Source organism: Castor canadensis, chromosome 6 (genome assembly GCF_047511655.1).
Source record: "Castor canadensis chromosome 6, mCasCan1.hap1v2, whole genome shotgun sequence".
NCBI classification, from domain to species: Eukaryota; Metazoa; Chordata; class Mammalia; order Rodentia; family Castoridae; genus Castor; species Castor canadensis.
This window is the reverse complement of record NC_133391.1, coordinates 19182250-19202075: the sequence shown is the minus strand read 5'-3', so window position 1 is coordinate 19202075 and position 19826 is coordinate 19182250. Positions and strand designations below refer to the sequence as shown.

Genomic DNA, 19826 nt, shown 5'->3' with positions numbered 1-19826 from the left:
TGCTGAGGACCAGAGTGGGATGTCTTGCAAAGCAAGGTCAGGATGGCAAAGTGACATTGTGAGTGAGTACAGATGACAAGGAGCCACTCCAGGAAAAACCCGGGAAATGTTCTCTGACACCATCACCTTTTCTCCTCCCACCATGCAGAGCCATTGAGGTCAATGGCCAGTGTTTGATTGAAAGAAACTAAGATGTGACGTTGGAGGATTCTGGACGGCAGGGTGACCCTGTGGACGGCCATGCCCTCAGCACTCATGGGACTCTGTGTTTGGGGACCAGGACAGAATGAAGTCTGAGTAGTGCGTTTATATGGACGGGATCCTCAGACATGGCCCTGACCCGCACAGCAAGGCAGCCATGGGAAGAATGGAACTGGTTACTGTCACCTTCAGGACAATTTGATGGCATGAAAGAGAATGTGTGCATTTATATGATGTCCTCCAGGCTGACAAGGAGAAGCTCATTTCTCAAGGACTGTCATGATCAGCTTAGATTTATGGCTGATGACATTTACAGAAAGTCCCACGTGTGAGCCGCTGATTCAGCGACAGGACCCGCAGCGGGTGCCATGTGTTGGGCTTCTGCTGTGTGATGACAAACTCCTCAGGTGATCTGAGCCTGAACTATTTCACACGTACTCATTTCAATCTGAGTTCTCCGAGTTCCTGAGTAGCATTTTTTATTGTGCGAGGAATGGACCAGGAATGACACTTTTCCTAAATGAGGTTGTGGCCCTCCATCACCAAAGAGCCATGTGGAACGCTTGCTTGGCAACACTGCAGTGTTTGAAGTTTCAGGTCCAGTCACCATGCCACCTGGTTTTGTCATTAGGACTGTGACCTTGGAATTCTGTCTCTGGCCGTGAAAGAAACATTTCAACTGCAAGTGAAGATGTCACTTTGCCTCTTCCTTTTCCTTCTAAGTGAAGTCCTGTGGAAATATAATGGTTTTACCCTCTAAAGTTTTCAAAGGGAAAAGAAAATTATTGCCCTCAAATACATGGTGTGTCACAATTTTCCTTTATTCAAGAGTGACTAATTTTGGTGCAAAGCGTGGATGGAGGCAGTGGTGCTTTCTGGAGTTACTCTGAGTCATCTGCTGTCATTGTCACTGTAAGCATTACCTGGAATTAGACTTTTCTATCCCACGGGATTGGGAGGTTTCTTTCACTTAAACTTTATGCACAGTACATACGACTCTGCTTCTGCCACTGCTGTGCTTATAAATAAGGGTAACCAACGCGAGCTCGGCTCCACTCTGTGCCTGTCACATGGGCGTCAACGCCAGCCCGATCAGTGAAAGCGAGCAACCCCGATGACTCGTAAACACGGATGCCAAGAAGCTGAGGAACACGGGGTGGAAAGTCCTCCTGCCGAGGCCATCGGCCCCCCAGGTACCCGACTTGTCCCCACCATGCAGCTCCTGTGAGATGCCGCATGCTGGTGACATTTTAAACCTTTCACTCTGGGCTGGGTCATTTATTCTCTAACAGTTTGGCTTTCACACTGTGACTGTGAAGTCCCACATCCAGCAAAGAGCGGTTATTGTGATGATGGTGTGACCATATGGCGTCTCATTGTGACAGAGCAGCTGTGGCGCCCACAGCTGATGTGGACCTCACAGAACATACAAGGGTCACAGTGACAGCCATGGGCACCACCCAGGTGAAAGTGAGGTGCACTCGCTAATGAACTCGTCCTTGGGGTCTGCCACATATGTCCTGATGCTAGCTTCTGCCATTTAATCTGAGTCACAGGGAACACTGACAAAGTCATCCAGTCTGCAAGCAGAAAGCGTGCTGCCTCCAGGTCTGGGACACATAGTGCAAACTGTCACCTGTGAAAGCTTTGTCCTTTGTCCCAAGGGCTCCTCACTCCGCACACAGTGCCTTGACTTTCGCCCTGCCAGCTCCAGGTGCAAACCACGTGTTACTGTTTTATCTCTTAAATTTTTATTGTGAAAAATTTCACACATACAAAAAGTACCAGAGAGTAGTACAACCAAACTTGTATACTTATCACCCAGACTCAGTCACTAATATTTTGTCATATTTGCATTAGCTGTCAGTTAAGTATATAGACATTTCAATGTGACATCATCTAAGCACAGCCAATGTAACCCACAATGACACAAGTTCTAATAGTCATTCTACATTCAAGTCTATCTGTCTTAACAACGTCTGTTCTAGCTGCGAGGTTTTGTTGTTTTTTTTTAACCTTTTATGTGAAGCTAAATCTTAAGTGAAGCAATGACATGGCTTGGGGACAATGTTGCAACTTAACAACAGCTCAAACAAGATTATTTCTCTCATTTTCATGGGGCACGTTGTTCATGGCTTCATCTCTGGGTTGGGAGACAGCAGCCCGGCCCCATTGTCACCACAGAGAAAAGGCACGGATGCCAGGATCACAGCTTCTGTTCCTGGCCATCGTACAGAATGTTGACACAGACGCTACTGCGGCAGCCGCGGGGAGAAACCCAGTCTTTGCGCTTGGTGTCCACATGTCCAGCTGTCCCTTGGCCTCCGGGTCTTGTGTCTGAGGGGACAGTAGGTTGGGGGCACCGATTAGCCATCTCAGCCGTGGGGTGCTCCTGGAATGACTGAGCTACAGACAAACTCTGTCAAAATGAGCGCCAACACGCTAAGTGTAAGACAGACCTGGGCTAGAGATGGTGTATCACTCTCCTACACAAAATAAGCCTCATGTCACTGATGTCCATCTTGAGTTCAGTGCATTCATCGTTAGGGTTTCTTTCTCTTCTGTGCTGACGCCATCCTCCCTTTCTGTTTTCATCAGTCACTTCATTAGTACACATGGGTCTCACAGTGATTTTTCTATACGTGCAGATGTGTACTTGGATCAAACTCAGCGCTCTGTACACTTTCCTAATCCTGGTCTCGCGCCCCCTTCTTACAGTTTCCAGAGGGTTAGCTTTCCACACATGCTTGCAAGTTCACATTCACCCTGTCACTCTCTCCTCCCATCCTCCCTGTCACTCTCTCCTCCCATCCTCCCCTCACGGTTAGCCCCACAACCTCCCTTTTAAGTCATGGCTTATTTTATTATTGTTATTTAGACCAAGATTCCAGATGACAAAAAAACATGAGATAGCTGGCTTTTTAGCTCAGCTGATCTCACTCAACATGACGATCTCCAGCTGCATCCATTTTCCTGCAGATGACATACTTTCATTCTTCTTCGTGGCTGAATAATACTCTGCTGATTTTCTTTATCCCTTCGTTGGCTGATGTGCACCTGGGCTGATTCATCGTTTGGCTGCAGTGAATGAACAAGGGTGTGCAGGTGTTGCTAGTGTGTGCTAGTGTGTGTTGACATCTGCTCAGCAAGGAAACAGCTGCACCACGACGGTGGTTCTGAGTTTTTTGACATCCTGACATCCATTCTGTCAACAATATATCAGGGCACCTTCGCTCCTGCATCCTTGCCAGCATTTGAGGTTTTGTTTAGTCTTGATGACAGCCATCTGACTGGGCTGAGATGGACTGTCAGTAAGATGTTGAACATTTTGTCCATTTACTAATTAGTTGTTCTTTTAATGTTTAGTTTTTTGATCTCTTTGTATATTCGTGATATTAGTGCTTCATCCAGTGAATAGCCTGCAGGGACTGCCTTCTGTTCTGTGGGCTGCTTCTTCACTCTGGGAACTGTTTGCTTGGTTGTGCAGAAGCTTTGGAATGTGATACAATCCCATTTGATAACCCTTACTCTTCCATATTTTTCTCTCAACAAGACTTACATTAAGGTCTTCTCTGATTTTTGTTCAGGGTGAGAGATGGGCTAGCTTCAGTCTACATGTGAACATCCAGTTTTACCAGCACCACTCGCTGAACAGGCTGTTTTTCTCACCAGCATGTTTGTGGTGCCTTTGTCAAAACTCAGATTCTGAGGCTGTGTGGGTCATTCTGAATCAAATTTTCTATTCCTCTGGTCCGTGTGTCTGTTTTTGTGCCAGACTGGCTTTGTTGCTTTGGGGTTGCACTGAATCCATAGACGGTTTCCAGTATAGCCATTCCACATTAATTCTGCCAGTCCATGGACGTGGGAAGGCTGTCCACCCTCTGCTGTCCATCCTGTCTTCACTTAACTCTTTTATCATTTTCAGGGTAGATGTCTTTTATCTTCTTAGCTAAGTTTATTCCTAGGTATTTTTTTTTTGAGGCTATTGTGTATGGAATTGTTTTCCTGATTTCTTTCTCAGTAAATTCATTGTCAGTGTACAGAAAAGTTACTGACTTTGCATGTTGATTTTGTATCCTGCTGCTTTTCTGAAAGTGTTTCACAGGGATGAATGGTTTTCAGTGGAGTCTTTAGGATCCTTTAAGTATAGGATTGTACCATCTCAAAATAGGAACAATTTGACTTCAGCCTTTCCTATTCACATCCTTTTATTTCTTTCTCTTGCTTTGTTGCTCTGGATAGGAATTCACACACTTCACTGAACAAGAGTGGAGAGTAGACACCCTTGTCTTGTTCCTGACTTCAGAGGAAATGGTTTCAGTTTTTCTCTGTTTAGTAAAATGTTGGCTTTAGGTTTGTTGTGTATATTCCTTCCATTCCTAGCTTCATCAGAGCTTTTATCATGAAGGGACGTTCAATTTTCAATGATCATGAGATTTTTTACCCTTTATTCTGTTTATATGCTGTATTATGTTTATTGATTTGTTGAACCATCCTTGCATTCCTGGCATGAAACAGATGTGATCATGGTGTGTGGTCTTTCACATGTGCTGTGGAATTTGTATTGCAAGTGTTTCATTGAGAATTTGTGTATATGTTCTCGGAGGAAATTTGTCTACAGTTTTCTCTTTTTGTTGGGTACTTGGTTTTGGCATATACTGGCTGTGGAGAATCAGTGTGGTAGCATTCCATCCCTTTCAATTTCATGGACTAGTTTGAGCAGCCATGGTGTCAGTTGTTCTTTAGAGGCCTGCGGAATTCAGCAGTGAGTCTGTCTGGTGCGGGGATGTTCTTTGTTGGGAGAGTCTTCATTACTGCTCAGTCTCATTGTTTGTTATTGAGTTGTTTAAGTAGTTTATATCTTTTTGGCTCAGTTTTGGTAAGTTGCCTGCATCAGAAATTTATCCATGTCTTCTAGATTTTTCCAAATTATTAGAATGTAAGTTTTTAAGGGATATTCCCTTTTCATATCTAATTTAATTTGGGGTCTTCCTTCTTTCTTTTGGTTAGTTTGGCTCAGGGTTTGTCAATCTTGTTTTTCCAAAGAAGCAGTGCTTTGTTTGTTTGTATTGTTATTTTTGTCTTCATTTCACTAATTTCTGCCCTATCCTTTATTATTTCTTTCCAACTAGTTCCAATTCCTTTGTTATTTCTTTGGGGTTGGCTTGTGTTTTTGCACAGAGCTTGAAGCGCATAAATAGATTATTTGAGACCTCTCTGATATTCTAGCATGAGCACTCAAAGCCATAAACTTTCCTCTCAGCATTGCCTTTGTTGTGTCCCAAAAGTTGTGGTAAATTGTGTTTACATTTTTATTTGATTCTAGGAATTCTTCATTTCCTCAATGACCATTCAATGATCATTGAACATGTGTTGTTCATTCCCCATGAGGTGAAATGTTTCCTGTAGTTTTTTTCCAGATGATCTCATGTTTATTCTATTGTGTCTGATAACATACAAGAGGGTATTTTCATTTTCTTGTATTTGTCAAGACTTGCTCTATGTCCTAAAATATGATTGTTTTCCAAAAGTTTCATGGGCTGCTGAGAAGAATGTGCATTTTGTGGCTGTTTGGAGGAATATTCTGTAGATGTCTGTTAAGTTCCCTTGATCTATTGCATTATTATTTTTTTTATTGATTTTCTTTGGTCTGAATGGATTATCTATTGGCAACAGTGGAATATTGAAGTCACCTGTTAGTGTGCTGGACTCTATCTGTGCTTTTATGTCCTTGTGTTTTATGAAATTGGGTGTGCCCACCTGACTGCATGCATGTTACAGTGATTATATTTTCTTGATGAATTGTTCGCTTCATTAATATAAGGTGACTTTTTTTTTTTGTCTCTTTGGCCTAATTTTGGTTTGAAGTCTAGTTTGTCACATCTGAGTATAGTTAATCTTGCTTGCTTCTGGGTTGCATTTGCTTGGAATATCATTTTCCATTCTTCTATTTTAAGCCCTATTTGTCTTTTCAACTGAGGTTCATTTCTCACAGGCAACAAATGGCTGTGTCTTGTTTTGTAATCCAGTCTGCCAGTCTAATTTTTTACTGGAGAACTAAAACCATCAACATTGAGAGATATTATTGAAGAGTGTGTGGCAATTCTTAATTTTGTTGTTTTTGTAATGTTTGATACTTTCCAGTCCTCAGATCTTATCTACATGTCTAGCAGAATTTATTCTTTCCTGTATTTTCCTGGTTGTGTTTATCTTCTTCTTCTGTGTGTAGGATTCCTTACGTATTTTCTGCATTTCTGGTTTTGTAGTCATGAATTCCTTCAGCTTTTGTTTATCATGGATGGATTTTATTTACCCTTCAATATTGAAGGATTGATTTGATGGGTACAGCATCCTAGGTTGGCAGTTATTTTCTTTCAGGATTTGAAATACACCATTCCATGCCCCACTGACTTTTAGAGTTTCTGTTGAGAAATCTTTTGCTATTCTGATAAGTTTGCCTTCATATGTGATTTGGTGTTTTTCTCTTGTAGCTTTCCACATTCTTTCCTTTTTCTGCATTCTTCATATTTTAGCTATGATATTATGTGTGGGTGTCCCTTTATAGTCTGTTTGGTTTTGTAAAGGCCTCCTGTACCCAGTGATAGTCTTTTTCTCAATAGCTGGGAAGTTTTCTGTTACTATTTTATTGTGTATGTTCTCTATGTCTTCACCTTGCACCTCTTTTCCTTCTCCTCTGTCCGATTCATAGATTTGGTTTTCTAATGGTGTCTCAGAGTTCTTGAATGTTTTATTGATCCTTGGTTTTTCTTTACCTTTACCTGAATGATTTGACTCATCTACCTTGTCTTCAAGCCCTGACATTCTTTGACTTGATCCAGTCTTTTCGCCAGGCTTTCAAGTGAGTTTTTGACTTACTGAGCTTCTGTTTTCCAGAAATTCAGTTTGATTTTTGTAATGATCTCTATATCTTTATTGAATTTCCTTCATATCCTGCATGTTCTTTTTCATTTCACTCAGTAATTTATGCATTCTCTTTGAATTTATTCAGATATTTTCAATCATTCAGGAATTTTTCATTGATCATCCTTACAATCAGCCTTTTGAATCATTCATTTGGGATTTCACCTATTTTGCTTTCATTAGAGTCCATTTTTGTGCTGTTGCTATGTTTTGGAGGAATCATGCTGCCTTGCTTTTTCACATTTTCTTCTGTTTCTGCATTGGGATTTCAGCTTTTGACGCCAAGTTGTTAGTAGCAAATTTTCATCCCTGGTATACACTCAGCTTAATATTCAGTGTTTGGGATGGTGGGGGCAGGGTTGAGATGCAGTTTCTCACCACTGAACTGGAGGTATCACTCCATGACTACAATTTGTCCATGTGCTCCATGCATGGGCCTGATCCCAGCACCACCCTGATGGACAAAAATTAGCTGGTTCTCTCATGGCTCCTAGAGCACAGGTTGGTGCTGTGTGTGGGTTGAGGGTAGGGCCAGTCAAGAGTCAGTGATCTACTTCTGGAATGCCTTTCACTTTCAAACCTTTCCTTCTTTGAGTATTGGGAACCACAGGAGCTTGTGGCCTGTGGACCAGGCAGGTTCCCAGTGCTCTACAGCCTCCCAGTTTGGGCCCCGGGGTCAGCAAGTATCCAGGGCTAGAAGTGTTCCCTGAATGTGCTGGACAAGCAAACAAGCACTAAGTTCTGCATTGGTGGAGAACTGAGGCACTCAGACTCTCTGTGTACTGTGCCAACACTGTCAGACCTCACCAAGCAGTTTATCACCCCCTGGGTGGAGAAGGCTGGAGAGACCACGTGGTTCACAGGACCTGTGTTCAGAGCTCTTGGTCTGCCTGGCAGCTCTAGGAGGCCTTTGCAGTGCTCTTGTACTCTGCCCAGCCTGTCCCTAACACGTGGATAGAGCACTCTGGGGAATCCCATGGTTCTCAGTGCTTGTGATCAGGGTTCTCAGTCCTGCTTGGCAGCAAAGAGCAGCAACTGGCAGGAAGCTCCTGGAGGCTGAGTCCTCTGCTGGCCATAGGCTTGGTTCTCTGTTTCCTTACTTATCCTCCAGCAATGAGACTTGCTTCTTGCCAGGGACAGACAGAGCCACTGACCACAGTACTCTTCTCAGTGGGCCCATGTTAGTCCTCTCCCTCCCCATACCCATGTCCTCCTGGATACCATACAGAGTGTCCTGAGCCTCTGTGCCACGACTTTACTTTGTTTCTAAGGCCTCAGAGTGACTCAGTCTCAAATGATGGTCCTCTGTCAAGATACTAACTCCCTGCAGCTCTCTAGGCATGGGGAGCAACAATGTCTTCTTCTCTCCTGTCCTCTGTGCTTTTCAGCTGTCCTGTTCCTCTATTGTGGTTCCTGATGCTCTTCCTCTCTCTTGCTCTGTCTCTCTCCAGAATGAAGTCTCTCCTTTGTTACCCCAACTCTTCTCTTTCACAGAGTCAAACAGAGGAAACTTCTATTCCATACCTTATCGCATCCCCAGCTCCTTTCTATTTGCCATCTTGATTTATTGAAGTCTAATATAAATTAGTACTTTGACAACTTATTAGCAAAAAAGGGAATTTAGAGTACTTAACTTACATTCACAAAAAATTTAAAAGCTATTAAAAACAAATATAAGCACATAAACTTATCATCATGAGACAGGGAACATTTTCTTCATTTTTTTACTTATGAAAAGACATCCAATTTCACTGTGAAAGAGGAGCTTCCCATTAAAACAGCAGTGAGCTGTAGTCACCATCCACCAGGTCCTGGTGAGAGCAAGGGAAATGGGGAACCCTACACACTGTAGACAGGAGCACAAGTTGGCAAAATGTAATGAAGTTTGCAATGCCACACAACTGAGCAAGGACACCATGGGACTGCAGAGGAATTGGGAAGTTTGGGTAAAACCCCACAGAACCCTTGGTGCATGTGTGTAAGGGTCTATGCAGAGTGAGAAGCACTGAAGTACACACAGGGTTTTCATCTACATTGAAGCAGAGTGAAGAATTAGTAATGGGAATAGACAAAATATGCTACAATTGTATAAGGAAACATCATATAATATTAAAGTGAGTTACATCTACATATTCCACTAGAGTTAAATCCTCTGGATTGTACTGTTAAGACAGAGGGAGGAGATCCATCTAGCATGATGCATTTATGAAATGAGAAACAGAGAAACTGCACTGCATGTGTTTTGTGGATCCACACAAGTGCAGCTAAAGTAAAAAATGATCAGAATGACTTATTCCAGTATTAGCTCAAAACAGATGTCAAATTTATGGGACTTTTTTGGTAAAGTGAAGAAATAAGGCAAAATATTGAGATCCATTAATTTAAATGATTAGCTTATGGGTTTTTACTCTGTACTTTATGATTTTTCAACATGTTTTAAAATTAATTTTTTCAGTACTGGGGTTTGAAATCAGGGTTTTGTGCTTGCTAAGTAGGCACTCTACCCTTTGAGCCACTCAGCATGTTTTTAAAACAGAATGTGCTTGACATTTTGTAATGTAATGAAGATATTTCTATAAACTTATTCCCTATTCTCTAGGCTCCTCTGTAGCGTATTTAATAGAGACAGCTAAGAGCAAGAAAACTATTCATTCTATTACAGATTATTTCTTCTGTAAACAGAAAACCAGTCTATTTAAAAGGCTGGTAAATAGGAGCAGGATTTTATGGGTAAAAGGAGCAAGATTGGGGAGCCTGTAAGTGCAGTTGATAATTTTTTGTTTCATCTGTGTTTTCCTCTGCCAGTTTAAAGTATGTGCTAATACCAGCAAGTAGTCCAATCGTAGACAAATTTAACAAGACTGGGTTTTAATAAGCCCTGTAACTTTCCCTTGAAGAATCTCATTTCTTATTCTTTCATTTTCAGGAATTGTTTTATCAATCACTCATTGACAGTCATCATGACATGTCTCTTCACAGACATCTTTTGCAACAGAAATCAAAGAAAAGGTCTTATAATTCTGGTGTATATTTGTTAAAAGTTAACTAATAATGAGCAAAGGCCCTATCAACTGTTTTTGAGTTATCATCACAAAACACCCACACAGAGTGAAATATTTTGCGTTGAGCAGCAGACACTTGCATAACCAAGCTGAGCTGCCTCCACTCAGAAAAATGCTTCAAGACTGGAAACTACATTTCTTTGACAAATAAGTTGTTAGGGATGAATCCAGTAGTTCAGGCTGTCATCCACAGTAGAAAAATATGAAGTCAGTATTTCTAGAGTCTCAAATATAAATCTGAAAATGTTATACTCTCAACCTCTCACATGCAAAATTTACTGCTTCAAAGAGCTCTTGAAAACTCAGATCCAAATCGTATTTCACAGACAAGTAAACTGAAGCATGTGTAATTTTATGAAAATGGAATAGTCAGTAATTTACAAGATTTACAGCATTCCATTGTTTTAATGGAACTGGGGTTTGAACTCAGAGCTTTGCACTTGCTAAGCAGAAGCTCTACCTCTTGAGCCACACCTCCAGTCCCTTTTGCTCTGGTTATTTTGGAGATGGGGTCTCAGCCTGGTCTTGAACCTCGATCTTCCTGATCTCAGCCTCCAAGTAGCTAGGGTTACAGGTGTGAGCCACCAGTGTCTGGCTTATCATTCAGTTTCTAAAAGCCACTATTTGGGGGATATTTTTTCTCAAGGATGTGACAAGCTTTTCTGAGTGTTTTCTGAAAATCCTGTGACTCCACTGATCACAGGAAGGAGAATGTCAGATCTGAGATGAAGTGGGAATTGAGAACCTCTTTGTCATGGATAGGTGTTTTTGTTTGCTTCCATACGTTGGGATTCCGCTTAATATTTCAGTTTTTAAAGAAAGCATCTCTCTGCTAAATACAAATTTGCAAATCATTGTAACTTCAGCAGGACATGCTACTGTACTAAGCAGATTCTGTCCATGTTAGGATCTGGGTCCTTCTGGCACCATGTTCTTCTAAGTCAGTTCTCTCAGATATGTGGGGGCATCTGAAGGAGCTCATGCAGTCTCCCCCAGAAAAAAATCACACAGGCACACTCTTCTACACCAAGATCAGCAGAAGCAAAATGGAATGGAGTGGAAACCCATTCACAGAGCCCATTTTAACACCAGCTTTGAAAGCTCTGTGCATAGGGGTTCAGAAGCTTCTGGTTGAAAAAGAGTGAGAATTGGGGATTACTATAGTAGTGTGTTTGGAAGAGCTGGGTAGTTTTTGTCACAGCACAACCTGTGGTACCAGTTTTTCCTGCCTGATGGAGAAACACAGGTGTTTTTCATGAGCTTCAAGCACCACATGCACACTGCTGTCTGTGTGCTCCTTTGATTTATTGAGTCATTCAACAGTCACTTGTGAAGGACAAACTGTGGAGACACGCTGAGGCAAAGGAAGGCAGCGGTTCGTGTCACTCACCTTAAGGGCCTTGGTGGGGGATCTGGATAGGTCTAAATACTCATGTGCCCATGTGCAACACACATGCACACAAACACATGGATAAACACATGCACACACACACATGCATACACACAAATATACACAATGCACATAAACACAGACATGCCAACACACGCATACTTACTGCAGACAAATGCACATGTAGACATGAGTATATGTGCACACACAGGTGTGCAGACATGTGTACACACAATACATGTACAAGCATGCACACAGAGACACGTGTGCACACATGTACACACATATACATGGGGTCCACAAACACAGTGTGTTCACACACAAGTATGCACACAGACATGCACACACACGTGCACACACACTCCCTGCCCTCCTGGCATCAGCACCAGTGACTTACCCGGGGCTGGACTGGGCTTGGCTGGCTGAGGCCTGGGCCGTGAGCTGCTCCTGGTGCAGGAGGCCTTGTGCGGGTCAATCAGAGGGCTGTAGGGGTGTGCAGGGGCACAGGGACTGTTGCACCATGGACTGCGGTTGGGGAAAAGAGACGGTGGGATTTCCTTTTCTCTGCAAAAGAAGAAAAGACCAACTTGGACCCAAAGGCATTTCAGTGGTGACCGTGGCATTGAGGATGCAGTTTAAGAGAAAGCAAGTTTAGAACGGCAGGAACTCATGGTTCTCAGCCTCGAGGGCGAGGGCGGGGAACTTGCTGTGACATCAGAAGCATTTGCCTACTAACAAAGGACGACTGCACATCTGTCCATGGTCAGCTCTTGATCAAGAGGAAGTTCAGGCCGTGCTCCCCTCTCTCCACCTGAGCTCTGCTGAGGATGGGGCCCGGCTCCCCTCACCTTGCACAGCAGCCTGGACTGGGGGGCAGCACCGAGGACAATGGAGTGGCCTTTAGGTCTCCACGTCCCTACCCAAGACCATCAGCCTTCACTGCCCATAAGAACATGGCTACCCACTGTGTGGACTTGCACTTTTCACATGGGCTCTGTTCAAATGGGCGGTTTTGCACCGTGGTTGGCTTACTTGGCACGCCACAGGAAGGGCTGAATAAAACATCCTACCTCTTAAGAAGCTGCAGGCCTTGCTCCTCCTGGGGCCCGGTCGGGTCCTCCTTAGGCTCGTCCTGTTTGTCCTTGGTCATCGTGGTTTCTGACGCTGTCCAGCGAAACACATGCCTTCGGAATGTGGGGGTGACCACAGAGCAGCGGTCAAACTCAATGTCGGTCTCCAGCTTTTCCCACGCTTGCTTCCAGTGGATGGGCGTGTACCACGCCACAGCCTGGCAGAAGCGGTTTGTCAATGACAAACGTCACTGCAGGGACACATGTTTCAATGCCACTGACTACTGCAGCAGAACTTATCTTCCAATACTGTGTGTATTTGAGGTTTACTGTGCAGTGTTTTGAGGTCCACAGAGGGGAATGGTCCCTCAGGGAAGCAGGGTAAGCTGTCACCTCACGGAGCTGCTCTCCCTGTGAGAATGGCAGGTGAAACTTACTCGGCAAATGGTCCCAGTGCGATGCAATTTAATTAATTACAGCCTCAGCTTGTACATGCATGTCTAGACGGGTTTATCTTGCACACCTGCCGTTTTGTGTGCTGTGACATTTCCTCCTCCCCAACTCTATCTCCGGGATCTTACAATTTTATTCCCTATCTCTGCCCAATATTTGAACTTTTCAGAAGATCCCAAATGCCAGTAAGGTCACAAACCATTTTTCTTTCTGTCTGAATTATTTTCTCTGCCTTATGTCCTCTATGTCCATTTGTGTGGTAGCAAAGGACAGTATCCCCTTCTTTTTCAGGCTACTACTCCATTGTACATATTTTCTTTATCCATTTGTTGTTGCCTTGTCTTGGCCACTGTGAACAAAGCTTCAATGGCCTCAGGGGGCAGAGACCTTCACAAGGCGGTGACCTCATCTCTCTACATGTCCAGCCCATGGAGAGACTGTGGGGCTGGGCAGTAGCTCTGGTTTTGATTTCTTTACACTGTCTTCCATCATGGCTGGTACAGTCTACATCCCCTCACAGTGTTGTGGGTTCCCTACGACCTCCACCTCTCATCCTTTTGATACTAAAGTGGGCGGCTGCGTCCTCACGGGCAGTGAAGCCCTTCGGGAGGGATGTGGAGACCACAGGGCCACTCCATTGTCTCAGGCTGGGGATGCAGCCCAGGGTAGAGCACTTGCCTACATGTGCAAGGCCTCAGGTTCGATCTCCAGCACAGCCAAAATGAAGAATAAATAAAACACAGTGTTGGTACTAGCCGTCTTTACAGATGTGAGGTGGCATCAGATGATTTGCATTTCCCTGATGGCTAGCGATGCCCAATGCCTTTTCCTAACTCCATCGGGGTCATCTTCATGTTGTGTCTGGAGATGTGTCTGTCTGTCTGGGTCCTTTGCCCATTTTCAACTGGGTTATTTGCTTTTCTGCTATTGAGCTATAAGGGCTCTTTACAAAATTTGGATATTAAGCTTTTATCAGATATATGGTTTGCAAATATTTTTTCCAGTTCATTGGCTGCTGTTTTATTTTGTTAATTGTTTAGCTTCAGTAGCCTGAGCCTGGGTGTGACACCAAAATGTCACTGTCAAGGTCACAGTCTGAGACTGTCCCTGTCTGTTCCCTTCTGGAGCTTCATGGTTTCAGGTCTCAGTTTAGATCTGTTTTAAGATGATTTGGTGCGTGGTGTGTGATAAGGTGCGACATTTCAAAAACCAGCTGTGCAATGCCATTTGCTGACCGCGTGTGGACTGTGGCCCATGACAAGGGCATGGGTTTCCAGGATGGTTGCCTGGTGTCCTGGACTCTGTCCTCACATGTAACATGGAGGGGAGGGAGGGGGGTCTCTAAATGAATGCTGCAAATTCACTGAAGCTGCTGGATTTGGGGACAGCAAAGAACTGTGCTGGGAGTAGTTGCAATATTAACAAGTTGGAATTTTAATCATTTATGACTCTCTCTCTCTCTCTCAGGAAGAGACAGTAAACTAGAGATGGGAGCAGACTATGAATGAGAACCAAGGAGCCCCCTGAGCGTGAAGCTGGAGCTGCCTCAGTTTCTGGGTATTGGGGGGCACAGTGAACAAACCACGCATGGGGGAACCCGTCTCCCCTCAGCACAAGGAATGAAGCTCCAACATGTCCCCCAAATCCTACTTGCTCATGGGACATGTTTTTTGTTCATAAAATTAGAGGTTTGGTTTCATGCCACGACCTCAAAAACCCTCAGGTCTGCTTGACAAATTAAATGGACATGTGGGTGCAAAGGCAAATTTGTCAGGGTGAGGCTGATCTGAAAAAGGAAAATTAAAAATTTTAAAAGCCCATTTTCATGAATAACAGCAAGAAAACTCCACTCCGCAGCTGGTGACCAGCAAGGGCTCTTTCCCTTCAGTAGCTCAGATGCAGACATATTGAAAATAAACCCATCATCTTTTTAGTGCATTTTTCTTAATTACATTTTATGTGTCTCCTAGGCAAGAGCAATATTTTATTTCCCCCTGTTTTGTGAACACTTAAAAATATTTGATGAGGCAGAACAATGTGATAGAATTTAACTCTCTTCTGGAGTGCTGACCATATGAAACTTGTAGACTACTTTTAGTACCATAGAAAACATCTTGGCTCCGTGTGGTGGCTCATGCTTATAATTCCAGCTACTCTGAAGGAGATTTGGAGGATCATGGTTTGAGACTATCAAGGGCAAAAAAAGTTATCAAGCCCTATCTCAACAAACAAGCTGGGCATGATGTTGCATGTCTGTAATTGCTGCTATGTGGGAAGTGTATATAGGACTGTGGTCTAAGGCCAGCCCAGGCAGAAAATGAGATCCTATTTGAAAAAAAATTAAAGTAAAAAGGGCTGGGGGGAGTAGCTGAAATGTTAGAATGTCTGCCTAACTCCAGCTCCATTAAAAAAAAAATAACAGAAAAATTCTGAGCTGGAAGCTAGGATGAGCTCTGTTATTTCACTGACTGTGTCACCCAGAACTATGTAGCTCCCAGGTCTCACTGTCTTCCTGTAAAACACTTGACTATAGCTGAGAACCCAGTAAGGCAATACAAGACCCCAGCTCTTCCCTCCTGCTGGCCGCGTGGACCTCAACAGCAGAGCCAGGGCCTAGCCAGGTGCAGATGTTGATTGAATACATGTAAGACACCTATGGATTTTCTGACACGCAGCATGGAGGCAGTTCCTCCTCCTCCTCCTTCTTGTCCTCTTCTTCTTCTTTTGCAGTACTGGGGTTTGAACTCGGGACTAGGCAGTCACTCTGCCCAGAGCCATACCTCCAGTCCTTTCTGCTCTGATTATTTTGGAGATGGGGTCTCACTTTTTGTGAGGACTGTGATCCTCAGATTTTATGCTTCCCACCCTCACTGGGTGTGAGCCACCATGCCCAGCTTCTTTCCATTGAAATGATGTCTCATGAATTTGTTTGCAAGGCTGGCCTGACCGTGATCATCATGATCTCAGTTTCCTGTGTGAGTAGGATGTAGTTTTGGGTATCCTACTCAAAGCATATAAGATGGCAGGTTTGAGCCCATGGCACCCAGTGGGTTTTTTGTTTGTTTGTTTTTTCTTTTTGCAGTTCTGGGGTTTGAACTTGGGGCTTCACCACCCACAGTTTGTCTTCTTAAGGAAAATCTGTCTGGCTATTTCAGGCAGTGAGGCCCAGTATCACTGAAGTGGGAATGGGAATGAATTTGTAAAAAAAGAACTCTGTGCTTACATTAGGGTCTCACATTAACTTAAAGTAGTTACATTTCAGCATATTTCATGGAAATATTTCTCAGTTGAATTAAACAGTGCTGACTGCTTTTCCATGGCTTAGACATTGCACAGGGATGTCACCCAGAAGCAAAGCCTGGCTGCCAGGCTTTGCAGAAGGGACTTAACAGGTGAAATGGGAAAGGAGTGTATGGGGGAGCAGGAGCACATGTCAAGGTCCTATGGCCACAAGGAGCAGTCAGAACTGAAGCCACCCATCTTGGGAAAAGAAGAGGGATATAGTGAATGCACTTTGTATTCACATAGGAAAACAGAAGAATGAAACCCATGGGAATTGTTCTAAGAAAGTGGGGAGGGGGAGAAGGAGGAGGAGGGGGAGGAGGCGAATTTGACTAAGGTATGTTGAAAGCACATATGCAAATGTCACAATGTGTCCTCCTAAGCTGTTAGATGCTAATAAAAAGTGAAAAAAATATTTTGTGATAAAAAGAAGTAGTACGAGAACAGCCGAGTGGTTAGAACAGAGAAAAGGATGGGAAATGGGGTGAAGATGGGGGCATCCTGTCCTGCAGTCCAGGCGTCAGAGCAGCGCTCCTGGCTGCCCTACCAAGCTGTGACCCTGTGACTGGGACATCTCCCTGCACTGCAGGGCTGTGAGGTTGCATCTTCACTGATGGGTTCTGAGTCTCCGGAGGACGCAAACTGGGGAGCACTTACCTATCTCTGGTACCTAGGGCCATGCCTGATGGTGGGTGAAGGGTGGAGAGGCAGTGATGGCCTTCCTGGTCTTGCCCTTCAGGCTGATGTCACACACAAAACCCACCCCTGACCCTGACATTTCAAGTGGCTTCTTGGAGCCCTGGGGACATCACTGTGGTCAAGCCTTGAGCACTCAGCTCTGTGGTTCTGGGGACATGGTGTCAGTGGAGCCTGAGCAATCTTGGAACTTAGCTATGGCTCTCCGGGCTTCTCAGGATGGGATGTGACAGTAAGCTAGGAGGACAGGGACAGCACAGTCACCCCTCCCTGTGTTGAGCTGTGGCTGAGAAGCAGACACTGACCTCACCACTGGGCTTGCACAGGATGGTCGTGCAGTCAGGAGTCGACTGGAACTTGACCTGCTCCTTCCACACAAAGTCCGAGGGGGGCTGGTGCTTCCCTTCTGATGCTGCTGCCCACACCTTCGAGAAGAGAAAACCATCCATCAGTGACAATGGCCACAGGCCTGACCCAGCTCTGCAGACACCACAGGGTGTCGTAGCTTAGTGCTTCTGAACAGTGAGGGCTTCCTCTGATCTATTTATTTACTAATTAGCAAAAATGCTGTTGCTCAGACTGGCTTCCAACTCTGGGCTCAAATGAACCTTCTGTCTCAGTCTCCTGAGTAGCTGGTACTGCAGGTGTGTGTCACTGTGCCTTGCTTCAGATGAGGTTTATAAAATGTAATGACCTTGAGCTGAGGGCATGGCTCATGGGGTACAGCAGTACCTGCCTAGAAAGTGCATGGTCCTGAGTTCAAACCCCAGTGCTTCTCTCCCACAAATATATGTATATATCATGATTGTAAAATATATAAAACCAAGCTATAAATATATGTATTATCATGGTTGTATAACATATAACGCCAAGCTAGTTAACAGCAAATAGGTACTGTGCACGGTCTTAAATGAAAGCACAAGAAAGGGGCTCCCTCCATCATCACCTGAAGCCTCTTCTCTGAGCAAATAATTCCTTTGTTTTCCTTCTAAGAACTTGTTTGGCTTAGTTATAAGAACTTAGGAATTTCACTTTAATAGTTAAATGATAAAAACAAAAATGATACTGTATATCAAATTGCACAAAGTTGTAAAAATTAAATTACAGGCATTTGTTCACATCCACATCATAGACCAAGAGGCACAATCGAACGTCAGCATCAAAAACTCACATTTTCAAAGGGATCAAATAATGAGGAGCTGCCAAGCTGGGGCTGTAGGCTACAGCACAAATGTCCCTACTGCGTGTATTTGTGCCTGGTACTCACTGTCACCGTGGAGTTGGCCTGCATCACAGTGTTGGGGACGAAGCAGTAGAGAGACACCGGCTGTCCATTCACATTTTGCTGCAGGGTGTGACCTCCAATGTCCAGTTCTTTGTCCCGGGAAGAGTTAACAAGCTTCACAAACAAGCCCATGACGTTCACTTCAGCTATTTTAATGTCGCCCAGAGAACTAGGATGTAAACAGAGACTGTGAGTTGACTCTCTGTAAGAATGGAACAAAAAGTGTGCACAAACCCTATGTGGAAGTGATGTGTTTTGTAACCTGAGACAAATACCTTGATCTCTCTCAGTTCTCTTTCTTCATTGGTGCCACAAAATTTTGCACTTCACACAAAACAAAACCTAAAACGTGCTTCAAGTGCAGGGTATAAATGCCACAGGAAGGGAAGGGTATAATTCTCTTAATTTCCCACTGCTGAGCATGAAGCCATTGTGACGTGGAACTCCCAGGAGTAGACCCAAAGCTTGCTGAGGAGTGCTACAACTCACACACAGACACATGCTCACACAAATGCTCACATACATACACACAAAACACACACACACACTCACACAAACATACGGACACACATGCACACACTGATGGGAACACACATGGATTCCCAGAGAGATCCATCATTCATCTTTGGATACTATGAAAATTTTGTGTCATATGGCAAAAAAGACATTGCAGATATAAGTAAAGTTGTAGATATTAAAACAGATTATCCTGGATTATTCAAGTAGGTCCAACTCAGTAGAGGGAAGAATTCAATGCACACAGAGAGCTCAATGATTTCTGGAGGTCTCCTTTGAGTACTCAGCTGAGGACTGGACAATGCATACATTTGAGTAAATCCCCAAGACTGGTGAAAAAGGCTATTTGAAAGGGTCACCATAGAGAGAAAAGCCTCATTGTTCCTGGGCTTTGCCTGCAATTCTCAGGAGTGGGGAAATAATTCACCCTAGGCTAGACTTAGCTCAGCTTACACCATGTGAATCCTAAAAGAAGGCCCCAGAAGCTCAAACTACTTCCAAGTACCTTAAGTATGTCCCAGAACAAAGAAAATCAAGAATTATGTAGGAATACAAAAGTAATATAGCTCTCAAACCAGGTAAAAGTCATGACTTCTGGCATCTAATAAAAAATTGACAGTCATCCAAATAAGCAGGAAAATATAACCCATAATAAGAATGTAAAATCAAAATGAACACAGAACTGATACAGATATTAAAAACAATAGAAAAGGAAATATCTTCACAAGTGTATTTTTTTCTTTTTTGGTGGGACAGGGTTTGAACACAGGGTTATGCATTTGCATAGCAGGTGCTCTACCACTTGAGCCACATTTCCAGTCCATTTTGCTCTGGCTATTTTGGTGGGGGGGAGGTCTCATGAACTACTTGCCCAGGTTAGCCTTGAACCATTATTTTCCTGATTATCAGCCTCCCAAGCAGCTAGGATTATAGGTGTGAACCACTGCTAT

At 43.8% G+C, this 19826-nt stretch overlaps 1 protein-coding gene across 1 annotated transcript in view; it reads right to left on the bottom strand.

Moving 5' to 3' along the window:
• Positions 1-2407: 2407 nt before the first annotated feature.
• Positions 2408-19826, bottom strand: part of Lmntd1 (lamin tail domain containing 1) — a 136012-nt gene continuing 118593 nt past the window's right edge. Inside the window, exons 5-9 of the mRNA XM_074077827.1 lie at positions 18343-18529; positions 17381-17500; positions 12645-12862; positions 11972-12138; positions 2408-2538 (exon numbers count right to left, since the gene is read on the bottom strand). Of these exons, the coding sequence (XP_073933928.1) occupies positions 2408-2538; positions 11972-12138; positions 12645-12862; positions 17381-17500; positions 18343-18529 (823 nt within the window). The remainder of the gene's footprint in view (positions 2539-11971; positions 12139-12644; positions 12863-17380; positions 17501-18342; positions 18530-19826) is intronic.